Source organism: Phytophthora ramorum (genome assembly GCF_020800215.1).
Source record: "Phytophthora ramorum isolate Pr-102 chromosome Unknown Phyram_PR-102_s0002, whole genome shotgun sequence".
Lineage (NCBI taxonomy): Eukaryota > Oomycota > Peronosporomycetes > Peronosporales > Peronosporaceae > Phytophthora > Phytophthora ramorum.
In genome coordinates this window covers 5768950-5788756 of record NW_027150648.1, presented here as the reverse complement: position 1 = coordinate 5788756, position 19807 = coordinate 5768950, and the positions used below count along the sequence as shown (strand labels likewise).

Here is a 19807-nt window from a genome sequence, read left to right as displayed (position 1 = left end):
CACTGGGGAAGTTTGTAGTAGCGGCGCACCATGGCTAGCGTTAGAAGGAGGGCACGCAGTGCAGGCAAATTCTAACGGAGCTCAAATACATGTCAGTTTGAAATTTCCTCCCTAGTGCGCAATAGAGGAGGTGGCTGGGGCTAGCCGAGCGCCGAGCCAGAACACTCCTGGATATTGCAAGGGGATACTTGCAGTATTGGCATACGTGAATCTCACGCTTATCAAACCAATGAGTCATGAATTTGTTGGCGCAAACGTCAACTGGTGACCACGAGAGCCTCTCGGCACAACCGAGTGGGTGTGACTCATTCAGGTTTGTGCCGCCTACCCCGGGAGCGTCATGGCTCTCCACTCAAACCCCTTTTCAACTGACCGAGTTCCATTGGTGTCCCCTGCGATGAAGACCGTCGCGGAGAAATCAATTGATTTTGTATTTGTTGCGGTTTACCATGCAATCTACTCTATGCCATTCTGCTACTGCTGCTCTCGCCACGACAACCAATTGTCCAACGCTCACAGCCAGGCACTAACATCCGAGGAAGCAAGATCAAGAAGGCCAAGCGGGTGACTTTCGAGTCCAGCTTGATGAGCTGTGGCTGCAACTCTCGGTGACCGCTCTTCAACAATGCCACGGATTAGCTGATCTCGCCCAATGTTGAATCCGAAGAGTCCTCGGATTCGTTATCCTCGGCGGTGGCAGCACGAGGAGCGTTTGGGAGCAGAGGGATCTCGCAATCCAACAGCAAAGCACTTGTACTTTACCTAGTACAACTTACACATTCGGGTTCAAATACTCTATTACTTTCCCCATACAAAACCTCCTGGTTTCAAACTCTATTGAAGTAAAGTTGTGGGGAACTCATTAGTAACATCATCACTAACATGCACTAACCGACCAGACCAGACGAACACCAAGATGTGGTGACAGGCTCAGATTCATCTGTAGCATCTCTCGCTAGTCGAGCGTAACGTTCCAATTAAAACTCCGCCGCTATCCCCCACCAGCGCGCGTCCGACTGCCAGTCACTTTGCATTTCGCCCTCAACAGCTCAAGTCTCCCACACACACACGTTTCGACCGACCACGATGAACCTACGCGATTTCTTCGTCGCCGCTGCAGTGTCGCTCGCTTTCGCCCAAGCGGATGTGATCTCGCACGATCAGGTGGTGCCTTTCACTCAGCCCACGCCCACGACGACGGAACAAACGGCGGGCATCAAGTTCAAGCCGCAGATTCACATCTCCAACGGTTGCCACCCGTACCCTGCAGTGGACGAAGCTGGCAACACCAGCGGCGGACTCAAACCCACGGGCTCCTCTAGTGCTGGGTGCAAGGGCTCCGGATACGGCAGTCAGATTTACGGTCGCATCACCACGTACGAGGGTGTGTATGCCCTCATGTACTCGTGGTACTTCCCCAAGGACTCCCCCGTCACGGGGCTGGGTCACCGCCACGACTGGGAGCACGTGGTCGTGTGGGTCGACGATATCACGCTCGACAGCCCGTCGATCATTGCCGTGTCGCCGTCTGCGCACAGCGGCTACAACATTTACTACCCGCCCGAGTCCAACACGATCGATGGCTACAGCGCCAAGGTGGACTACTCGTCGAGTTGGGTGGTGGTCAACCACGCGCTGGACAGCACATCGGACTCTGGCGAGTCACAGGACTTGATCATGTGGGACCAGCTGACGGATGCTGCGCGTACGGCGCTGGAAAACACAGACTTTGGTGATGCCAACGTGCCCATGAAAGACGGCAACTTCTTGACCAAGCTGGGCAACGCCTACTACGCTTAGTGGAGTGAATGAGTGCATGACTAATACTTCATATATTCCAGCGTATCAAGTAGTTCTTCCTAAATGTACCAAACAAACCTTCGCGAGTTTAGGAGACATCACGTGAGCCTTCTCGCGCGAGCGAAATACGTCCTCGCATTGCCTTAAGTTTCCGCCTTGGGCGGCGACACTCGGCAGATACATGCACAAGGCACACAGCAATCATGTGGCTTGCATGAAAGCGGGTTACCGGTACACAACTAAGAGTCTAAGCAACTACTGACGAAACGCGGCGTTCGTCCGCTTCCGTCCGGCTTGCATTTACACGAACACTGTTTACTAACTTAATTGCTGTTAACACAGCTTGTAAAACGTGTCAGCGCAGTTCATCTTGAAAGAACCGGCTACGACGAGACCAGCCAGCCAGCCAGCGATCCGCGCTCCCGCCCAGGCAGAGGGGGGGTTAAGAGGTCCTCTATTTGTGTTTAGCTAAGAAACTATAGAGTCCTGGTACGCTCCCGCCCAGGCCGCACGACCTTCGTCGACCCTCTCATTCTATCCTAATTGAGACCAAGGATAGTAAGATAATACTCGACTTGCGGTCCGTTCCTCGGTTCCTTTCAGCTGGCACGGTTGAAGCTTATGCCTGCGGACGAAGGCTCGGCGTAATGCGTGCGTGACAGGGAAAAGTGGGCAATGACAAGCTTGGCAGATGCAATTGAGAGCGCCTGCTTCAACTACCGCCGGTACAGTACTCTTTGTTGCTTCAAATTAATCTTCAAAATCCGATAACCTAGAATACCGACTTAGCCTATGATATATACTGTATATGTATTATAGTGTCACATGAACTCAGAACTGAATACCTTCTATTTTGCTTGAAATAGACTTGCAGCTTAGTCAAGTCATCGGCTGTAATGTTTTCAACATAGTCGCGGCCGCCCAAGCAGCCCCCTTCAACCACAGCTGACGACTGCCACGCACTTGGAATAGCTGGAGTCTCCATTCATTCTGCAATTGGCCAGTAACGTCTCAAGCGCATACACCTCCTCCTCCATGTCCGTCAAGTTCCTGAACCAGGGTGCCAAGGTCAACGCGTTCGTCGTGGGCGGCCGCAACCTCGTGTTGGGCTTCCCCACGCCAGAGCTGTACATTCAGCACTGCGGCCCGCACTTTGGTGAGACCGTGGGGCGCGTCGCCAACCGCGTGTCGGGTGCCAAGGTGGAACTCAACGGCAAGTCGTACGACCTCATTGCCAACGACGGCGTCAACTCGCTGCACGGCGGCAACACGTGGGGGCTCCAGGACTTCGAGGGTCCCGTACCCGTCAAAAACCACGAGGGGAAGGACGCCGTGCAGTACAAATTCGTGAGCCCCGACGGAGACTCAGGCTTCCCCGGCACCGTCGAGTTCACGGTCACATACACGCAGACCACGAGCAAGACGCAGAACGGCAAGGAGCTCGTGGAGCTCGAGGCCGAGTACGAGGCGCAGCTCGTGGGCCCCGACGACGTCCAGGAGACGGCCATCAACATCACCAACCACAGCTACTTCAACCTGTCGGACCGCGAGACCATCGACGGTACGCAAGTGACGCTCGCCTCGGACCAGTACCTGGTCCCGGACGACGGCAACATCCCCACGGGCGCCATCGAGACCTTCCCGGGCATCAAAGCCCACGAGACGTTCGCGCTCGGCGTCAAGGAGCCCAACGTAGACCACTGCTTCCTCATGAACCTCGACTCCAAGAGCATCCCGCTCGACACGCGCAGCCTGCCGCTGCAGCTGCTGGTCTCGGCCGAGCATCCGGACACCAAGATCCACCTCGAAGTGCTCAGCACGGAACCGTCCTTCCAGTTCTACACGGGTTTCTGGAACGACGTCCCGGCCGTCGAGGGCCAGCCCGCTCGCGGCACACGCTCGGGTTTCGCAGTCGAGCCCGGTCGCTACGTGAACGCCATCAACACGCCCGAGTGGCGCAACCAGATGCTGCTCCCCAAGGGCGAGACGTTCGGCAGCCGCATCGTCTATCGAGCCTGGGCCGCCTGAGTGGGGTTGGTTGGCTAATACCGATTGAAGGAGAGCTGGTGGAAGAGGAACAACCTCGTTCCAGAAACGACGTGTTCCTCTTACGGGCCCCAAGGACTCGCACGAAATCGAGTAGCGCATGTGAGTGAGTAAATACAAAGTTTTATGTGATCTGGGCTTTCGCTTTCGGACAGGCAAGCATTACGTTGGACAGCAGAGATCGACGCCATCACGTGGCTTCGAGAGTTTTAGTCCCAACTGAACACGTAAACCGCAAACTTGACGGCTCTTACTGGAGTTACATGCATCTCCATCGACTTGTTTCACCTCGAGTGCAGAGGAGGTGGATGGAACTGCCGGCGACACTGCTTCGCCCACTTTGCGCCGGACTTGACCACACCGTGCTGCAAGCGATCCTGCCATTACCTCACGCCAGCTGCAGCTAATCACTTGATCACCACTCGGCTCACAGCAATGTTACGACGCGTGAATCAAGACGGACCCCATTCTGGGTGATAACCTGGAAACACTTTTTCGTCGCTCTTGACAAAGGGCTGGGAATCTAGCGTTTGGTAGAAATCCACTGTCCGTCTTCCGTCTTGACATTGGGAAGTCGGTAGCTGGCACTTCGCATCGGTCGACGCGTTCAAAACCAAACCTGCGGGGTCGAATGCACTAGTCAACAAATAGTCGCCCGAAACATCGCGCGAATCAGTTTTCGGCTAACCAAGATGCTCAACGCACCGGCCAGGGACAGATTCATCGCACAAGACCTTGTTCGCATGGCCTATGGTGACAGGCAGGGAACAGATTAAAGGCAACGAGCTCATCAAGCAAGTCTCTCGATCTTCATCTCATTTCACAATTTGCACCAAGCCCAACAACCAGCCAAGACTCAACCACAACTATGAACCTCCGGGGCCTCCTCGTTTCCGCTGCGGTCGGTCTCACAGCCATCTACGGCGCTGTGATCGACCACGACACGGTTGTGCCGTTCGCGCAGCCTACACCGACGTCCGTCTCCCAGATCGCCGCGGTCAACTTCAAACCGCAACTTCACATCACAAATGGCTGCCATCCGTACCCCGCTGTTGATGCAGACGGAAACACCAGTGGTGGTCTCAACCCGACGGGGTCGTCCAGTGCCGGTTGCAAAGGTTCGGGCTACGGCAGCCAGATCTACGGACGATCGACTTGGTACAATGGCGTCTGGGCTATCATGTACTCTTGGTACTTCCCCAAGGACTCCCCGGCTTCCGGATTCGGCCACCGCCACGACTGGGAGCATATCGTTGTGTGGCTCAACAACCCAGCGGTGTCCAGTCCGGAAATCCTCGCTGTCTCCACGTCGGCCCACAGCGGCTACACCTTTTACTACCCGCCCGACTTGGACTATCTAGACGGCAACAGCGCCAAGATCGACTACTACAGCGTGCTGCTCATTAACCACGCATTCCGCATGACATCAGATACCGGCGAGACGCAGGACCTCATCATGTGGGACCAGCTAACGGATGCCGCTCGGACAGCTCTAGAAAACACAGACTTCGGAGACGCCAACGTGCCGTTCAAGGACACAAACTTCGAGACCAAGCTCGCGAACGCTTGGTACAAGTAGCCTACTGCCTTACTTGTGCGCAAAATCTGCTGCCGCAATATATGTATATCAAAGGTGCTTCTTGTTCGTGTCAATTGCTGGTAGACCGCTTCAACTTGGCTCGTCGTGGTGAGCTGAGGCTGAGGCTGCGCCTATCCACTTGAACCACGAGAGCACATCGTCACGGGCTGCACTTCACGTCATGAGGGAACGGGATCTACCAGCATGTACTCTTCATCTGCTGCTTGCGATACCTCTATGGTGGGGCAACTTAGAACCAAGCAAGATCACACTAAGTGGATCGTAGCGGTATTCTTCTCTTCGGAAACAGTGCCAAGACCGACTACTTCTCCAGCTACGTCGTCGTCGACCACTCACTTTCTGCCTGGTAAGACGCAACCTACGATCATGTGGGGCCAGCTTACCGACAATGCGAACTTCCAGACCAAAACGTGGCAGCGCCTGCTACGCCTAAGAAGCGCGTGGATCGTTGTTCGAAATGATGATGACCATTTCATCCTGTTCCCTTCTGCAACTCTGACCTGACTACCTCACGAGGATGGCCTCGAGATTCAGACGCAGTATCGCTGGTCTGAAGCTAGAGTAGGCAGCTTGCAGTGACTCATCAGTGTTCGGACTACAAAGCGATGGACAAGTCGATTTGTTTGCACCTTGACAAAGGCAAGTGATGTGGCTCTTCTCAGGTCTTGCAGACCACAGACAAGTGCACTAGCAGGATACTAGTAAGGCTCTCATTCTCGAACTCGCTTTGTTAGCCACTATCAAGCTCCACGACGGCAACGACCATGAACCTCCGCCACCTTGCCTTCGCCGGACTTGCGTCCCTCGCCGGAGTTCAAGGCGCAGTCATCGCCCACGACGCCGTCGTGCCCTTCGCACAGCCCACTCCGACGACGACGCTGCAAACTGTTGCTCTCAAGTTCAAGCCCCAGATCTACATCAACAATGGTTGCCACCCGTACCCGGTCGTGGATGAGGACGGCAACACCAGCGGTGGTCTGGCCCCCACTGGCTCCGAGAGCGCTGGCTGCAAGGGGTCTGGCTACGGCAGTCAGATCTATGGCCGCGCTGTTGAGTACGAAGGCGTGTACGCGTTCATGTACTCCTGGTACATGCCCAAGGACGAGACGCTGCCTGGCCTTGGCCACCGCCACGACTGGGAGGCCTGTGTGGTCTGGCTCGACTCTCTCGACGACCAAAACATTGTAGCGCTATCGGCCTCGGCACACAGCGGCTACAACGTCTACTACCCGCCGAGCTCAAGCTACTTTGATGGAGACAGTGCGAAGATCGAGTACTCATCGAGCTACGTCGTGATCGACCACTCGCTGTCGGCGACGTCGACGGCAGGTGAGACCCAGGACTTGATCATGTGGGACCAGTTGACCGACGCAGCTCGAACGGCCCTGGAAGACACAGATTTTGGCAGCGCAAACGTGCCGTTCAAGGAAGCCAACTTCGAGACGAAGCTCGGCAACGCCTATTATGCTTAATTAAGCTGTTGCTTTGGGCACCGCTAGCAGTTGAATGAAACGTATCTGTTGAATCTCGTTCGCTAATCGCGCTCCGACGTGTGCGTTAGTAACGTGCCGGTATCTTGTATCCTTGACGTTTGTGACGTGTGAACCTGTCAGTGCGTTCAGGCTAAAGCTTATCTGCTCCGCAAGTCTAGAAGACGGTATCTGCTTGCTCAGCCCGCGCCCTTTCTGCAGACTTCGACTGACCAAGACGGAAGGCGTGAATTGGCTAGCAAATCCCTAGAATCTCCTGCGCGATACAACTTCGACAAGTTGCGAGTTCCGACCGGCAGTAGTACACAATTCAGTGCCGTCAGACTGCTGGCAACAGGGGACTTGCAAAAGGATCCGTTAGTTACAATGCAGTCGCCCAGTAGTTTTTGCTGTGACGGTGCCATCCTTATCATCCATGTCCGCTTTCGCTAGTCTAACATCAACAGCTGGGTAGACTGCGCGGTCATGACGGTTCTAGGCCGCCACCTGCACGATAGGCTAGGATACTCGATCACCTCCGTAAGCGCTCTCGAAGCAGATACTTGGTGGAGAGGTATTCGCTCGTTTAAAAGCTAAGGTCATTCCTACATTTGCAGTACATACGTCCAAGTGTCCAGCCACCATGAATCTCCAAGCCATCGCCGCTGTTGCTCTCGCCACTCTCGCCGGCGCTCAAGCTGCTGTCATTGACCACGACCAAGTCGTTCCTTTTGCGCAACCGACGCCCAACACCACCGTCCAGTCGGTCGCCGTCAACTTCAAACCGCAGATCTACATCAACAATGGGTGTCATCCGTACCCCGCTGTTGACGAGGACGGCAACACCAGCGGCGGCTTGAAACCGACGGGGTCCCAAAGTGCTGGTTGCAAGGGCTCTGGCTATGGCAGTCAGATCTATGGCCGCGCTGTTGAGTACGAAGGCGTGTACGCGTTCATGTACTCCTGGTACATGCCCAAGGACGAGACGCTACCCGGACTCGGTCACCGCCACGACTGGGAGAACTGCGTCGTTTGGCTGGACGACATCACCCTCGATGAGCCCAACATTGTGGCGCTGTCGGCTTCCTACCACAGCACCTACCTATACTACTACCCTCCGGACTCGGACTACTTGGATGGCAACAGCGCCAAGATCGAGTACTCGACGAGTTGGGTGATCCTGGATCATTCATTGTCTGCCACGTCGACGTCGGGCGAGACGCAGGATTTGATCATGTGGGGCCAGTTGACCGACGCGGCACGAACGGCTTTGGAGGACACGGACTTTGGCAGTGCAAATGTCCCGTTCAAGGAAGGGAACTTCGCGACGAAGGTTGCAAATGCGTATTATGCTTAGAGTGATCAATAGCTAACAGGCAGCTAGCACACTTAAACGCTTTCTATATGTAGCTGGTCGATTCAAAATGGCCAAGCCTTTTCAAGCTTTGAGGTGAACCAGAAGTCTGTCATTGGCATGAGTGCACTGCCGAAATCCGTCGTGCTCAACGAATTCCGGGCGGCGTCAGTCAGTTGACTCCACATGATCAGTGGCTGAAGGTCACCGCCCTTTGTTGTGAGACTTAACTCGTGGTCTAACGGCCAGAAACTCTCGTAGTTGATCAGGACAGTTGTGCCAACTAGAGACCCCACCGGGATGGTAGTAGTCTTCGCATAGCCGGAGTGTGATGAAACCGAGACTCCCAGGATTTTCGGCTCAGCAACGTCAGGATTATCGATCCAAATGACAGCGTGCTCCCAGTCATGGCGGTGGCCCAGAGTAGTGGATGCCATGTCCTTTGGAAAGTACCATGCGTACATGATAGCCCAAACATCACTGTGCCACCCAGATCGTCCGTAGATCTGCGAGCCGTAGCCGGAACCCTTGCACTTGCTACTAGGAGCTCCTGACGTCTTGAGACCACCGCCAGTGTCACCAGCTTCATTCACAGCAGGGTATGAGTGGCATCCGTTCGAGATATGGAGTTGAGGCTTGAATTTGACGCCCGCCTTCTCAGAGATCGTGACAGGTGCTGGCTCGGCGAACGGAATTACTTGGTCGTGGCTGATGACGGCTGCTTCAGTCTGGGCTGCAAGTGCTGCAATGAGTACTGTGGCTAGGAAACCGGTTGGATTCATCTAGGCGCAGAGGTTGCTAGCTTGAGAGTTTACTAAGCGGCTTACTCTAAGCCGGTTGCGTTGCGCGTGCGCTCGGCGAGGTGAAACAGAAAGTAAGTCCGAAGGAAGAAAAAAATGGCAAAGCCTTGAAGAATCTTTCAGAGCCGTACATGTTTGCTAATACAGACAATCCTCTCGGTCGTGATATCCTGAGTAGTGATACCCTCCACGGAGAGATATGGGGAGGGCTCCCGATGACCGTCACCATACAAGCACGAGTCAAATATACCTCTACCCTCTAGTTACTGGTTTGTGATACAAAACACGTCATTATCACTATTCAAAGGTGCTTAACTATTGCTAAGGTCCATTTGGTGCAGGACGTCCGAAGAAGTCGAGCATCGACTTTTGCTGCTTGTGGCCTTGTCTACACGCAAGCTCCTCTCTAAATACTCGCTGCATCGTTCGAAGCCCGATAACGTCCCTTGAACGGACCCCCATCGCACCGGCGGTAACGAAAAGTTGTGCTATCCATTGAAGACGCTCCTTCAGCTCCTCTGTGGACAGGTTTTCGGGCGTTGGATAGGTTGAAGAAGTGCTTTCTTCTTCTTCGTCCTCGATACCGCCATCACCGACATCTTGACCGCACCCATTCTCGCGCTCTGAAGACTCGACCCGGCAGAAATCTTCGTCCGTTGGTTCATCCGCGAGGATGTTCTCGTCCGGTGGGTTCAGCAGCTCTTCAACCGACATCGGATTCGAGGGGTGGAGGAGACGCGTCAGCATCTCTGCCAGCTCGTTCACGATGTCATCCTCCACGCCCGGCTCGGCGTACTCGCACGTGTAGTAGTCAAGCAAGCCAGTCTTCTTCCAGCAGTTACTGAAGACGCTGGGAAGCAGGGCGTTCCAGCTCTCGATGCTCCACAGTACTGCCTGCTGTACGTCGACGCTGTAGAGCTGTTAAGTTCAAATGTACCAATTTTACGGCACATTTCTGCCTTGTAATAACTCCAGCGAGTGATAATGTGGTGGTTCCCGACGCTATCACAAAGGAGAGGATTGTCTGTACATGTACTTCTGAGGTTTTTGTACACCGAAGGATAGAGTTTGGGATGTGCTTCCCTTAGTCGGCTCACTATCTGTCTCCACCACAGGCTGGCAAGCTGCACGAAGCAGTAATACTCCCTGGCAACGTAAAAGCATACGTGTGCATGGATATAACACGTGTCCATTTCCCAGATACCACCCGATCCGCATTGCGACCGATACCAATATCACGCTGACCTAGGTCTATAATAGGGCCCCGCAAAACATGCAAACTAGTCTCATTGATCATGCACAGCGTCAGAGTCTCACACTGTACATGATCATGTGAAATGGAAAGGTTCGTCCAAAAAATTGAAAAGACTCAAAGCGGGACGGTTTGTCGTGTGAATCTACCCCGAAATAGGGAGAGCAAACAAGAGCTCCAAGTCACTGCTCAACGAGATCTAGGGACGTTCGACTCGTACGTCCTCATTTGTGTTATCAGGAGTATGCTGCTACCGAAAATAGACCCTCCGTTTCGGCGTGTTTTTGGTATAACCGGTATAATCCACCGAATCAACGTCCATAGCAAGTCGCACATGTATTCAACTTGATCAATTGAACAGCTTCAGCTTGCTGCCCAAAAAGCCCTATTCAACCCTTACGTGTAGTACGCGTTCGCAAGCTTTGTCTCGAAGTTGGCTTCCTTGAACGGGACATTGGCGTCGCCGAAGTCCGTGTCTTCCAGAGCTGTCCGAGCTGCATCCGTCAGCTGGTCCCACATGATCAAGTCCTGCGTTTCACCTGACGTCGAGGTGGCCGAGAGCGAGTGATCCAGGAGCACCCAACTCGTCGAGTACTCAATCTTGGCGCTGTCGCCATCCAAGTAGTCCGAGTCAGGGGGATAGTAGTACAGGTACGTGCTGTGGTAAGAAGCCGACAGCGCCACGATGTTGGGCTCGTCAAGAGTGATGTCGTCCAGCCAAACGACGCAGTTCTCCCAGTCGTGGCGGTGACCGAGTCCGGGTAGCGTCTCGTCCTTGGGCATGTACCAGGAGTACATGAACGCGTACACGCCTTCGTACTCGACAGCGCGGCCGTAGATTTGGCTGCCGAGGCTCGAACCAGTGCAACCGGAACTCTGACTCCCCGTCGGCTTTAGACCGCCGCTGGTGTTGCCGTCTTCATCGACAGCCGGGTACGGGTGACATCCGTTGTTGATGTAGATCTGCGGCTTGAACTTGACAGCCAGCGTCTGCAGAGTCGTCGTCGGTGTCGGCTGCGCGAAGGGTACGACCGCATCGTGGTCGATAACTGCGGCCTTCGCACAAGCGAGCAAGGCAAAACCGGTGGCGATGATGGCCGGGAGGTTCATCTCGAAGATGGTTATTTTTGGGCGAGAGCGGGTGGTGGTGGGTCTCGCTGCTGGGGCAGTTTTGAAAATGGCCTTCGGAAGAGCTCACCAAGTCAGATATTGAGAGAGCGGCAACGGCGCTCACGAAGATGTCCAACCTGCTACGGTACATGTAGCAGCGAGCATCGGGCTGTTCCGACCTCCGAAGGACAAACTAAGAGCGAGAAACTAGCGAACTCGTTGAGGCCTTGCTCACACCATATCATTGCCTGCGCATGGGACTACATGTACGGGATCTGACCGAATGTCTATTATATGCCACTTCAACGCGTTCGGCACGCCTCGTTACAAGCGGCCACCGATCACCTCACGGCGCACGCGCGCAGAGCCCGTTTTTGTCGGACAGACACTGAGCAGACTCGGTGACGTAATGCTTGGCTCCCCGCAGTCATATACTATTAATACCGAGCAACGTCGGAAGAACAGAGATGAGGTCTCGACGAGACCCTCGTGTCCAATTTCGCTTGGATACCGGCCACTTCGATCTCAATAGCTATCGCTGGGAGACCTCCAGGCTTGTATCGTAGGATACAGCTTCAACAGTGTATCCGAGCATGTGACATGAGATACCACAGCAGGCATGGACGTCTGCTTTCGGCGTCGCCCACATGAAGACCTATCCGGATAAGCTTAGGAAGGCCATGCACGCAAAGTTCATCGTGTTCACGCTCAATGACGAGTTCAAAGGTTCTGGTCTCGGAACGCGCTGCTCTGTGGTAAATAATATCACAAAAAATGCGTATCCAAGTTGTATTTCAACTGTGATTACTGGAGAGGACGGGAGCGGGTGCCAGACCGGCGCCTGTTGAATATGACCACGTGGGGGAGGCTCGACGCCTAATAAGGTACCGCAGTCTACGGCTTGGCCGTAATGGGGCACGGCGTCGTCGTAGCGGGCGTCGTGGTCTCCGGCAGCGACGTCACCGGGCACGGCGTCGTGGCAGCAGGAGTGGTGGCTGGAGCTGTCGTTTCGGGCAGCGACGTCACCGAAGTCGGGCACGGGGTCGTCGAGGCGGGGGCGGTGGTCTCCGGCAGGGACGTCACCGGACACGGAGTCGTAGCAGCAGGAGTGGTGGCCGGAGCCGTCGTCTCAGGCAGGGCCGTGACGGGGCACGGAGTCGTCGAAGCAGGGGCGGTGGTCTCCGGCAGCGAGGTCACCGGGCACGGCGTGGAGGTCGTCTCCGGAAGCGAAGTCACCGGGCATGGCGTCGCCGTCGTCTCAGGCAGTGACGTCACAGGGCACGGCGTCGCCGTCGTGTCGGGCAAGGAGGTCACCGGGCACGGCGTCGACTCCGTGTCAGGGAGAGACGTCACCGGGCATGGAGTGTCTGGCAGGGAGGTCACCGGGCACGGAGTGTCCGGAAGCGACGTCACCGGGCACGGGGTGTCGGGCAATGAAGTTACCGGGCACGGGGTGTCCGGCAACGAAGTCACTGGACACGGGGTGTCCGGAAGCGACGTCACGGGGCACGGGGTGTCAGGCAGCGAGGTAACCGGGCACGGGGTGTCAGGCAGCGAGGTGACCGGGCACGGGGTGTCGGGGAGCGAGGTGACCGGGCACGGAGTGGTGGCGGTGCCGCATCCAACCGACGGCAGCACGCAGCCCCACGTGTCGCCGGTGACGATGGCGCACTCGGCGTCCTCGGGCGCCACGCAGGCGCTGCCGTTCCACGACGGCAGGTAGTTGTGGCAGTCGGCGATGGCCACGTCGCCCTGGAGCGGGCAGGCGGTGCCGGCCGGAGACGCGCCCGCACCGGAGCACATGGCGCCGCGCGAGGCGGGCGAATTGTAGGTGGCGTCACGGCACAGCGACACCGGCAGGTCCTCGAGTGCGGCAGCGGCCGACACGGCCACGGCGGCGAACACGAGCGCGACAAACGTCTTCATACTTTTCTGCAGCTGAGGCCGATGAAAAGTGGAGCGTGGAGGTCGATAACGACAGCAAATTCGGGAATGCCGAAGAGAAGGGAGATGCAGCTTGACCCTGGGCGCGGAGGTGATACTGTCCGCCCCGGGTGCTGGTCTGCGTGATGTAATTTGGATGCGAGAGGCATAGAACGGGATAATCCGCCATCGCGCCCAGACAGGCCAAGATATCATGTTTCATACAAATTTCAAGTGGCGCAATGCAGGACGTCTGCCACAGCACGCCCTCGAGTCTGTGCCAGACCAGCGCCTGGCCGATGGAAACTGCGAGCGTTGTCTGGGTGAATGGCTGCTGCTGGAGTACGTAGGTGCGAGTGGAGTCGAGGACGAGGGCATTTGCCAAAAGTCCTGCGGGCCGCTGTGGAGGCACCTCGAGCGGCGGGGTATGATGTAGCTGAACATGGACTGTTCTGGGTTCCTGTTCACACCCTCCGTTGTGAACGGTGGATTGTCGCGCATTTGAACACCGGGCTTCATGCGACGCTTTCCCTGCCGATCAGCGCTGCCGGGCGACGTGCTTTGACGGACTAAACGCCGTGCCGCACTCTTCGGCTCTCTATGGCTGCTTGAGGTGCATCCATGACCTACTGCAACACCAACACACAGCTGACCCCTCACACGGTTACCCTCCTGGAGCACCTCGATGGAGCACCTCGATAGGTCTTTGCCGCTAGCCAAATAAGCTTCGCAGTTGAACGTCAGCAAATCAAAGTTGCCATCTGGTAGTGTACCGTACTCCACATAATTATTCGCATCTATCTTGGATATTTGCCAAGACTTTTGTGGATATCCAAATCAGCGAGCAGCGAAAAGCTGCTTCAACGTAAAAGTATAGTGCCATTTCAATGAAATACTCCGGTCGTCTTCACGTTCGTTTGCATCCGTACAAGTATAATCGATCTCTTTCGCAAAATCTTCGCCGCCGTTCAACTCAGACAACGCCATTGTAGCAAAGTGCATCCACCCGGATCGTCGTCATATTTTCAAGGCTTTTATCCCAACACCGGAAATATCTTTAAAAAAAGCCTTCCACACCGGAATAAGATATCTTGACCATGAGATACTTTGATCGATCTAGCAGAAACTTTGTCAAATTACTTGCCTCGATCAACTTGACAGCCGTCGTACTTGCAGGCTTTGGTCTGCAAGTAGGCAAGTACGAAGCCTTTATTAACGCGGCACATTTCCGTCAGATTATCCTAGCTGAGTGGCATCCAACAATCCGGTGCGAGCTGCAGCAACCCGGTGCCACGGTTGTCACTTTCCCGCCGCTCCACTTCAACGTGCAACCTGCACGTCAAGTTTTGGGGTCACGTCGGGGAAGGCATTGCTGCAGCTTCAAGTGTCGTGTCAACCGTGATTGCATTTGCCTAACAAAACAACGCCGTCTCCTCCTCGCCGCCGCCCTTCTACTGCTGCAACTCCCTTCTGGGTGGCACCGGTGGGCGCCGAGGAGTGTGATGCCGCTGCTGAGCCGGTCTCGCTCGAACAGTGCGAGGGTCCGTACGCGCTCGATCGCTGATCCAGCCCGATCGGTTCCAGACAGATCATTCACAATTCAATTTGCCTCTCAAGCCCAAGCTTCAATCCCCGCACCTACTCCACGATGAAGTCCTTCGCTGCCACCCTCACCGCCCTCGTCGTGCTCACGTCCCAGGCCTCGGCCGCCACCTGCTCGAGTGCTGTACTCTCGGCCCTTCTCACGGACCAGTACATTGACCAGTGCTCGTCGGACTCGGGCTACGTCTTCACGGCCGCCAGCATCCCGGACCAGGCCACTATCGATAAGATGTGCGCCTCCAGCGCCTGCAAAGGCCTGCTCGCTGACACCCAGGCCTTGGGCCTGGAGGAGTGCACGCTGCCGGTTGGGGACAACATCAACCTCCTAGGCGACCTGGTGGACTACGTACCCGCCCATTGTCCGGCGACCGATGCCCCCGCCACGGACAGTCCGAGCACCGATGCCCCCACTACTGCGACCCCCGCGACCGAGGCGCCCACCGCGACGAGCTCGTCGAACACCACGGACGCTGCTGCGACCCCAGCCCCAACTAAGACGACGACCACCTCGACGGCCACCGCTTGCTAAGCGTTTTTGGGGCGACTCACAGCCAGCTGCGAGTACTTTGCTGCTTTTTGAGCTTCGCCTTCGCTCTAGCTATCAAGAGTCGTAGGCCTTACATGTCGTAGTCGTTCTAGCGATACTTTCGCTGTTTAAAGCGGACAAGTTAAACTGAATGACCATTCCAAAATGTCGGCAGATTTTGCTTTCCTACTTGGGTTCTCTATGTCTGCATTCGAGGCGCTCGAGCTCGAACACCGCAAAAGTAGCCTGGTTATAGACAAAGACATGCTGGCCGGTGTTCCTGACGGAGGATATGCCGGGAGCTACCAGGACACCAAGAAGGACACTCCGGGCTCTCCTCCTCGGCGTCGGTCTCTGCGACTCACACGACGTGAGCTCTTTCCGATCTTGACATTGCAACCCTCGCCCGCGCTCTGATCTGCAAGCAGCCGTCGAAAATCGAAAGAACTCCGTTGTGGCAGCGCAGTGACAAGAGGTGGCTCAAACTCTTCCTGCATTGCCATTGCCCGCGGCCGGCGATGGAGCTTGGCCACACACTCCATCGATCACTTTCAAATTTGCCTCTTCACTGACAAATCCACCACCTTCTCCACCACCACACCCACGCTCAAGATGAAGTCTTTCACCGTTGCCTTCGCCGCCATCGCCTCCACCGTCTCCGCCGCCAGCAGTAGCGGCTCGTATGCCGACTGCTCCTCGTCGGTACTCTCCGCGCTGCTGACGGACGCGAACATCGACCAGTGCGCGACGGACTCGGGCTACGTGTTCACGGCCGCCAGCATCCCGGACCAGGCCACGATCGACCTCATGTGCGCCTCGACGGCGTGCCAGAGCCTGCTGGCCGATGTGACGGCCATGGACCTGTCCGAGTGCGTCATCCCCGTGGGTGACAACATCCTGTTGCTCGCGGACCTAGTGGACTACGTGCCGGCGCACTGCCCCTCGTCCTCCTCGGGATCGGCCACGAGCAGCACCTCGACGGCCACGACGGCCCCAAGTACGACGACTTCGTCTGCGACTTCCAGCACCACTCCCACGGAGGCTCCGACGGCAACCACCGCGTCTTCGTCAACATCGACCACCACCACCACGAGCTCGACTGCGACCGCTTGCTAATCAGCGCAAGGGTGTATCAAGACCAGAACCGGAGCCCGATGCTCGCTCAGCCAGGAGGACTTGCCGCCGGCGAGATAACACTGCATGTCGTACCTTTTTGCTCCGTTCTCTCGAGGGTGCTACGAACTAACTAGCCAGCGAGCGGCTTGTTGGCCAGTAGCCTAAGACAAATACAGTGTGGTATTTTTCTTCCAACTTCTGCATCGTTTCAACTTTAATAGCTAGAAACATAGGTGTTCCCATGTAGTTGCTACAGCACTTGCATGTCATCGATTCATGGATCGTGTAGCAATAAAGTGTTTGTTCACTCTCAATACGTTGAGGATAAATGGCGGACGAATGGAAACTCATAATGTGAGCTTGCTATGCATATTATAGCGCACTAAAAAGCCTGAAATGCTCTTCGATTGCTATCAACACTACTGCATACATTTCATTACACGACCAGTTTGACTTGATTCCCCTTGATGCCGATGATTGTATGGATAGGTCGACTACAAAGTTGGACCAGGCTGACGCGCCCGAATCACTTGCGACCTCAAGCAAGGACCAGAATTCGCCCCCGATAGCGGTCTTCAACTACATGAACGGCACCCGTTGCTGTTGATTCAACAGTGTTGAAGCCCGCGGTCAAATCGACATGAACAAGGCTGCAAATCCGCGTATTCGGTGCGGCTGATTCGGATATTATCCAGATATATCATGGCGAATCCCACTTTCCGCCGCTGGACGTCAACGTGGGAGTCATCACGAATTGGGCTTGGGTTGCTTTCCCGGACGGCGCTCAGCTACTGTACATGTACATACCGAAGTACACGCACCAGATTGATACCGCGATTGCCTTTGTTGCCGCGTTGGTGTTGAGTGTACATGTGCGGAATGCAGCGTACTAGTAGTGTTGCGCTGTGATCTTCAGCCTCACAGCTGCATGTACAGTACATGTACACGTTGACGGAGCACACTAGACCATCATGTCCTCGGCGACTCTGCTCAGCGCTCCTCATTTTATTGAAGGTGTTACTCGCCCTGGGAACCAGTCCGCAAAGGCCAACACTGCAACACGAACGGCGCTTTCCCGAGCTGGTCCGGCGTTCTAGGGAGGTCGACGATGCCACTCCGACTTCTGTTCGAGAACACTCTTTGACGCGATCTTCAACCAGCCGGTGAGATGGAGCCCACAGATAACGTGGCCTCGAAAAGGCACAAGTACTTGCCGTCGACACCAGCGCCGAACCGATACAAAATCTGAAAGCAGGCTACTCCTGGTCTCCTTTGCCAGCTCGAAGCCCTGAAGACTAGTACGTCTGTCTCGGCGATGGTTCGCTGTCAGCTTGCGGTGCATAAAATCTCTCTGGGCTGACACTGCAATCGACAACTTTGTGCCCGAGCTTGGAAGCGTACTCTCCGCCAGCGTTGCCTTGCTGTTGCTTGCAGTGTTTCAGCTCCCTCTTTCACCTCGTCATAGCGCGTCGGGTCTCCCTCACGTCAAGTTGATTTCTTCCGGTATTTTCTCGCGCTAGCGCTGCACCAAATCCGCTCGCGGACCACTTCCTGGTCGTCACTTGCCATTTTCCCAGTTGTTGCAACAACTACAGGCCGTTCGCAGTTACAGCCGAAGATGAAGTTCTTGGTCGCGGCCGCAGTGGCTGCATCGCTACTCCAGGCCGTTTCAGCGGCGTCGTGTGCAGTCGCCACTTTGTCCAAGCTACTCACCGACCAGTACATTGACCAATGTGCCGCGGATTCCGGCTACTCCTTCATCTCTGGTGTCCAGCCCGACCCGGAAGAAGTCGCCGGCATGTGTGCTTCGGACGCATGCCACAGCCTCCTGGCCGACGTGGAAGCCATGAACTTGACCGAGTGCACGCTGCCCATTGGCGACAAGATCTACTTGTTGGCCGACTTGGTCGACTATGTGTCCGGTCAGTGTGAAGTGGACACACCTGCCCCAACGACCACCACGCCGGAGCCGACAACAGCGGCACCGACACCCGCTCCGACGACCGCCACGCCAGCACCTACCACAGCCCCCATCGCTTCATGCACTTCTGCCCAACTGAAATACCTGCTCACGAGCACGTACGAGAAGCAGTGCATTACGGACACCGGCTACGCATTCACGTCCCCTTACCCCCCCCACAGATGCCCAAGTGGCGGCCATGTGTGCGTCCGAATCGTGCGTCAATCTGTTTGGTTATGTCGCGTCGATGGTTATGACAGACTGCCGCATCCCAGTCGGCGGCAAGATTCTGCTCCTTGCCGACCTGGTTGACTACGTCTCAGCCCAATGCGATACTGACACGCTTGAACCAGCCACCGCAACGCCGGAACCGACAGACACGCCAGCAACCCCGGCGCCGACGGCCTCAATGCCCGTGACCTGTGCGACCACAGTGATCTCGTCCCTGCTCACTGACGCCTACATCGACCAGTGCGCCTCCGACTCCGGGTATTCGTTCACATCCGGCGTGCAGCCCGACGACACCGAGGCCTCGAGCATGTGTGCGTCGAGCGCGTGTGCCAATCTTTTGGCCGACGTGGAGGCCATGGGGCTGTCGGAGTGCATCCTGCCGATCGGAGACAAGATCTACCTGTTCCGAGACCTGGTGGACTACGTGTCGGATCAATGTAGTGCGTCAACGGACACCCCTTCGACGACTGTGCCGGCGACGGACTCTCCTACGTCTGGCTCCGAGTCTCCGAGTTCGACTGCCCCATCGACTGGTTCTTCGTCTACCTCAATATCTGGTACTGAGTCACCGAGCCCCGTGATCCCCGGGACCGAACAGCCAAGTATGGGCTTACCGACCACAGAGAGTCCGACAACTGGCATGCCGACAACAGATACCCCAGAGCCAACCTCGCCGAGCCATGATTCGTGCTGATGACTCTTGAAGGAATACTGCTTGCCCAAGAGTCTCTACTGAATGCTGCTGCATAACTTTTGCTCATCCGCTGCATTAACAGGGCCCCGCTGCGAACTGCCGTCGTAGACTGTGTTTCAATGCGAACAAGCCACCGCATTGGGAAGGATTTTTTTAGAGTCATCATGTTGAATTAATGCTGGCTGTGTTTGCTCTCCACTGGAAATCAAGGGATACTATATAGCACATTTTCAAATACTCGAGAGACGTTCTCCACGCTTACTGTCATAGTAGCCGCAGCATCGGCGTCAGCATGCCACTTTGAGCAATCACAATCCGCTCCCA

General features: G+C 55.8%; 4 protein-coding genes across 4 annotated transcripts; 3 read left to right on the top strand and 1 right to left on the bottom strand.

Moving 5' to 3' along the window:
- Window positions 1-2835: 2835 nt before the first annotated feature.
- Window positions 2836-3828, top strand: KRP23_3127 (Bifunctional protein GAL10; the record flags this gene model as incomplete). Its single annotated transcript, XM_067887941.1, has 1 exon — window positions 2836-3828. The coding sequence occupies one exon, from the start codon at window positions 2836-2838 to the stop codon at window positions 3826-3828; it is 993 nt and encodes a 330-aa protein (XP_067750487.1).
- An 8497-nt stretch (window positions 3829-12325) lies between these two features.
- On the bottom strand, window positions 12326-13357 carry KRP23_3126 (Periaxin; the record flags this gene model as incomplete). Its single annotated transcript, XM_067887940.1, has 1 exon — window positions 12326-13357. One exon carries the CDS (start codon window positions 13355-13357, stop codon window positions 12326-12328), a length of 1032 nt encoding a protein of 343 aa, XP_067750486.1.
- A 1645-nt stretch (window positions 13358-15002) lies between these two features.
- On the top strand, window positions 15003-15485 carry KRP23_3125 (uncharacterized protein; the record flags this gene model as incomplete). Its single annotated transcript, XM_067887939.1, has 1 exon — window positions 15003-15485. One exon carries the CDS (start codon window positions 15003-15005, stop codon window positions 15483-15485), a length of 483 nt encoding a protein of 160 aa, XP_067750485.1.
- A 2731-nt stretch (window positions 15486-18216) lies between these two features.
- Window positions 18217-19483, top strand: KRP23_3124 (uncharacterized protein; the record flags this gene model as incomplete). The annotated part of the gene is made up of 2 exons (XM_067887938.1): window positions 18217-18748; window positions 18819-19483. The coding sequence occupies 2 exons, from the start codon at window positions 18217-18219 to the stop codon at window positions 19481-19483; spliced, it is 1197 nt and encodes a 398-aa protein (XP_067750484.1).
- Window positions 19484-19807: the final 324 nt, after the last annotated feature.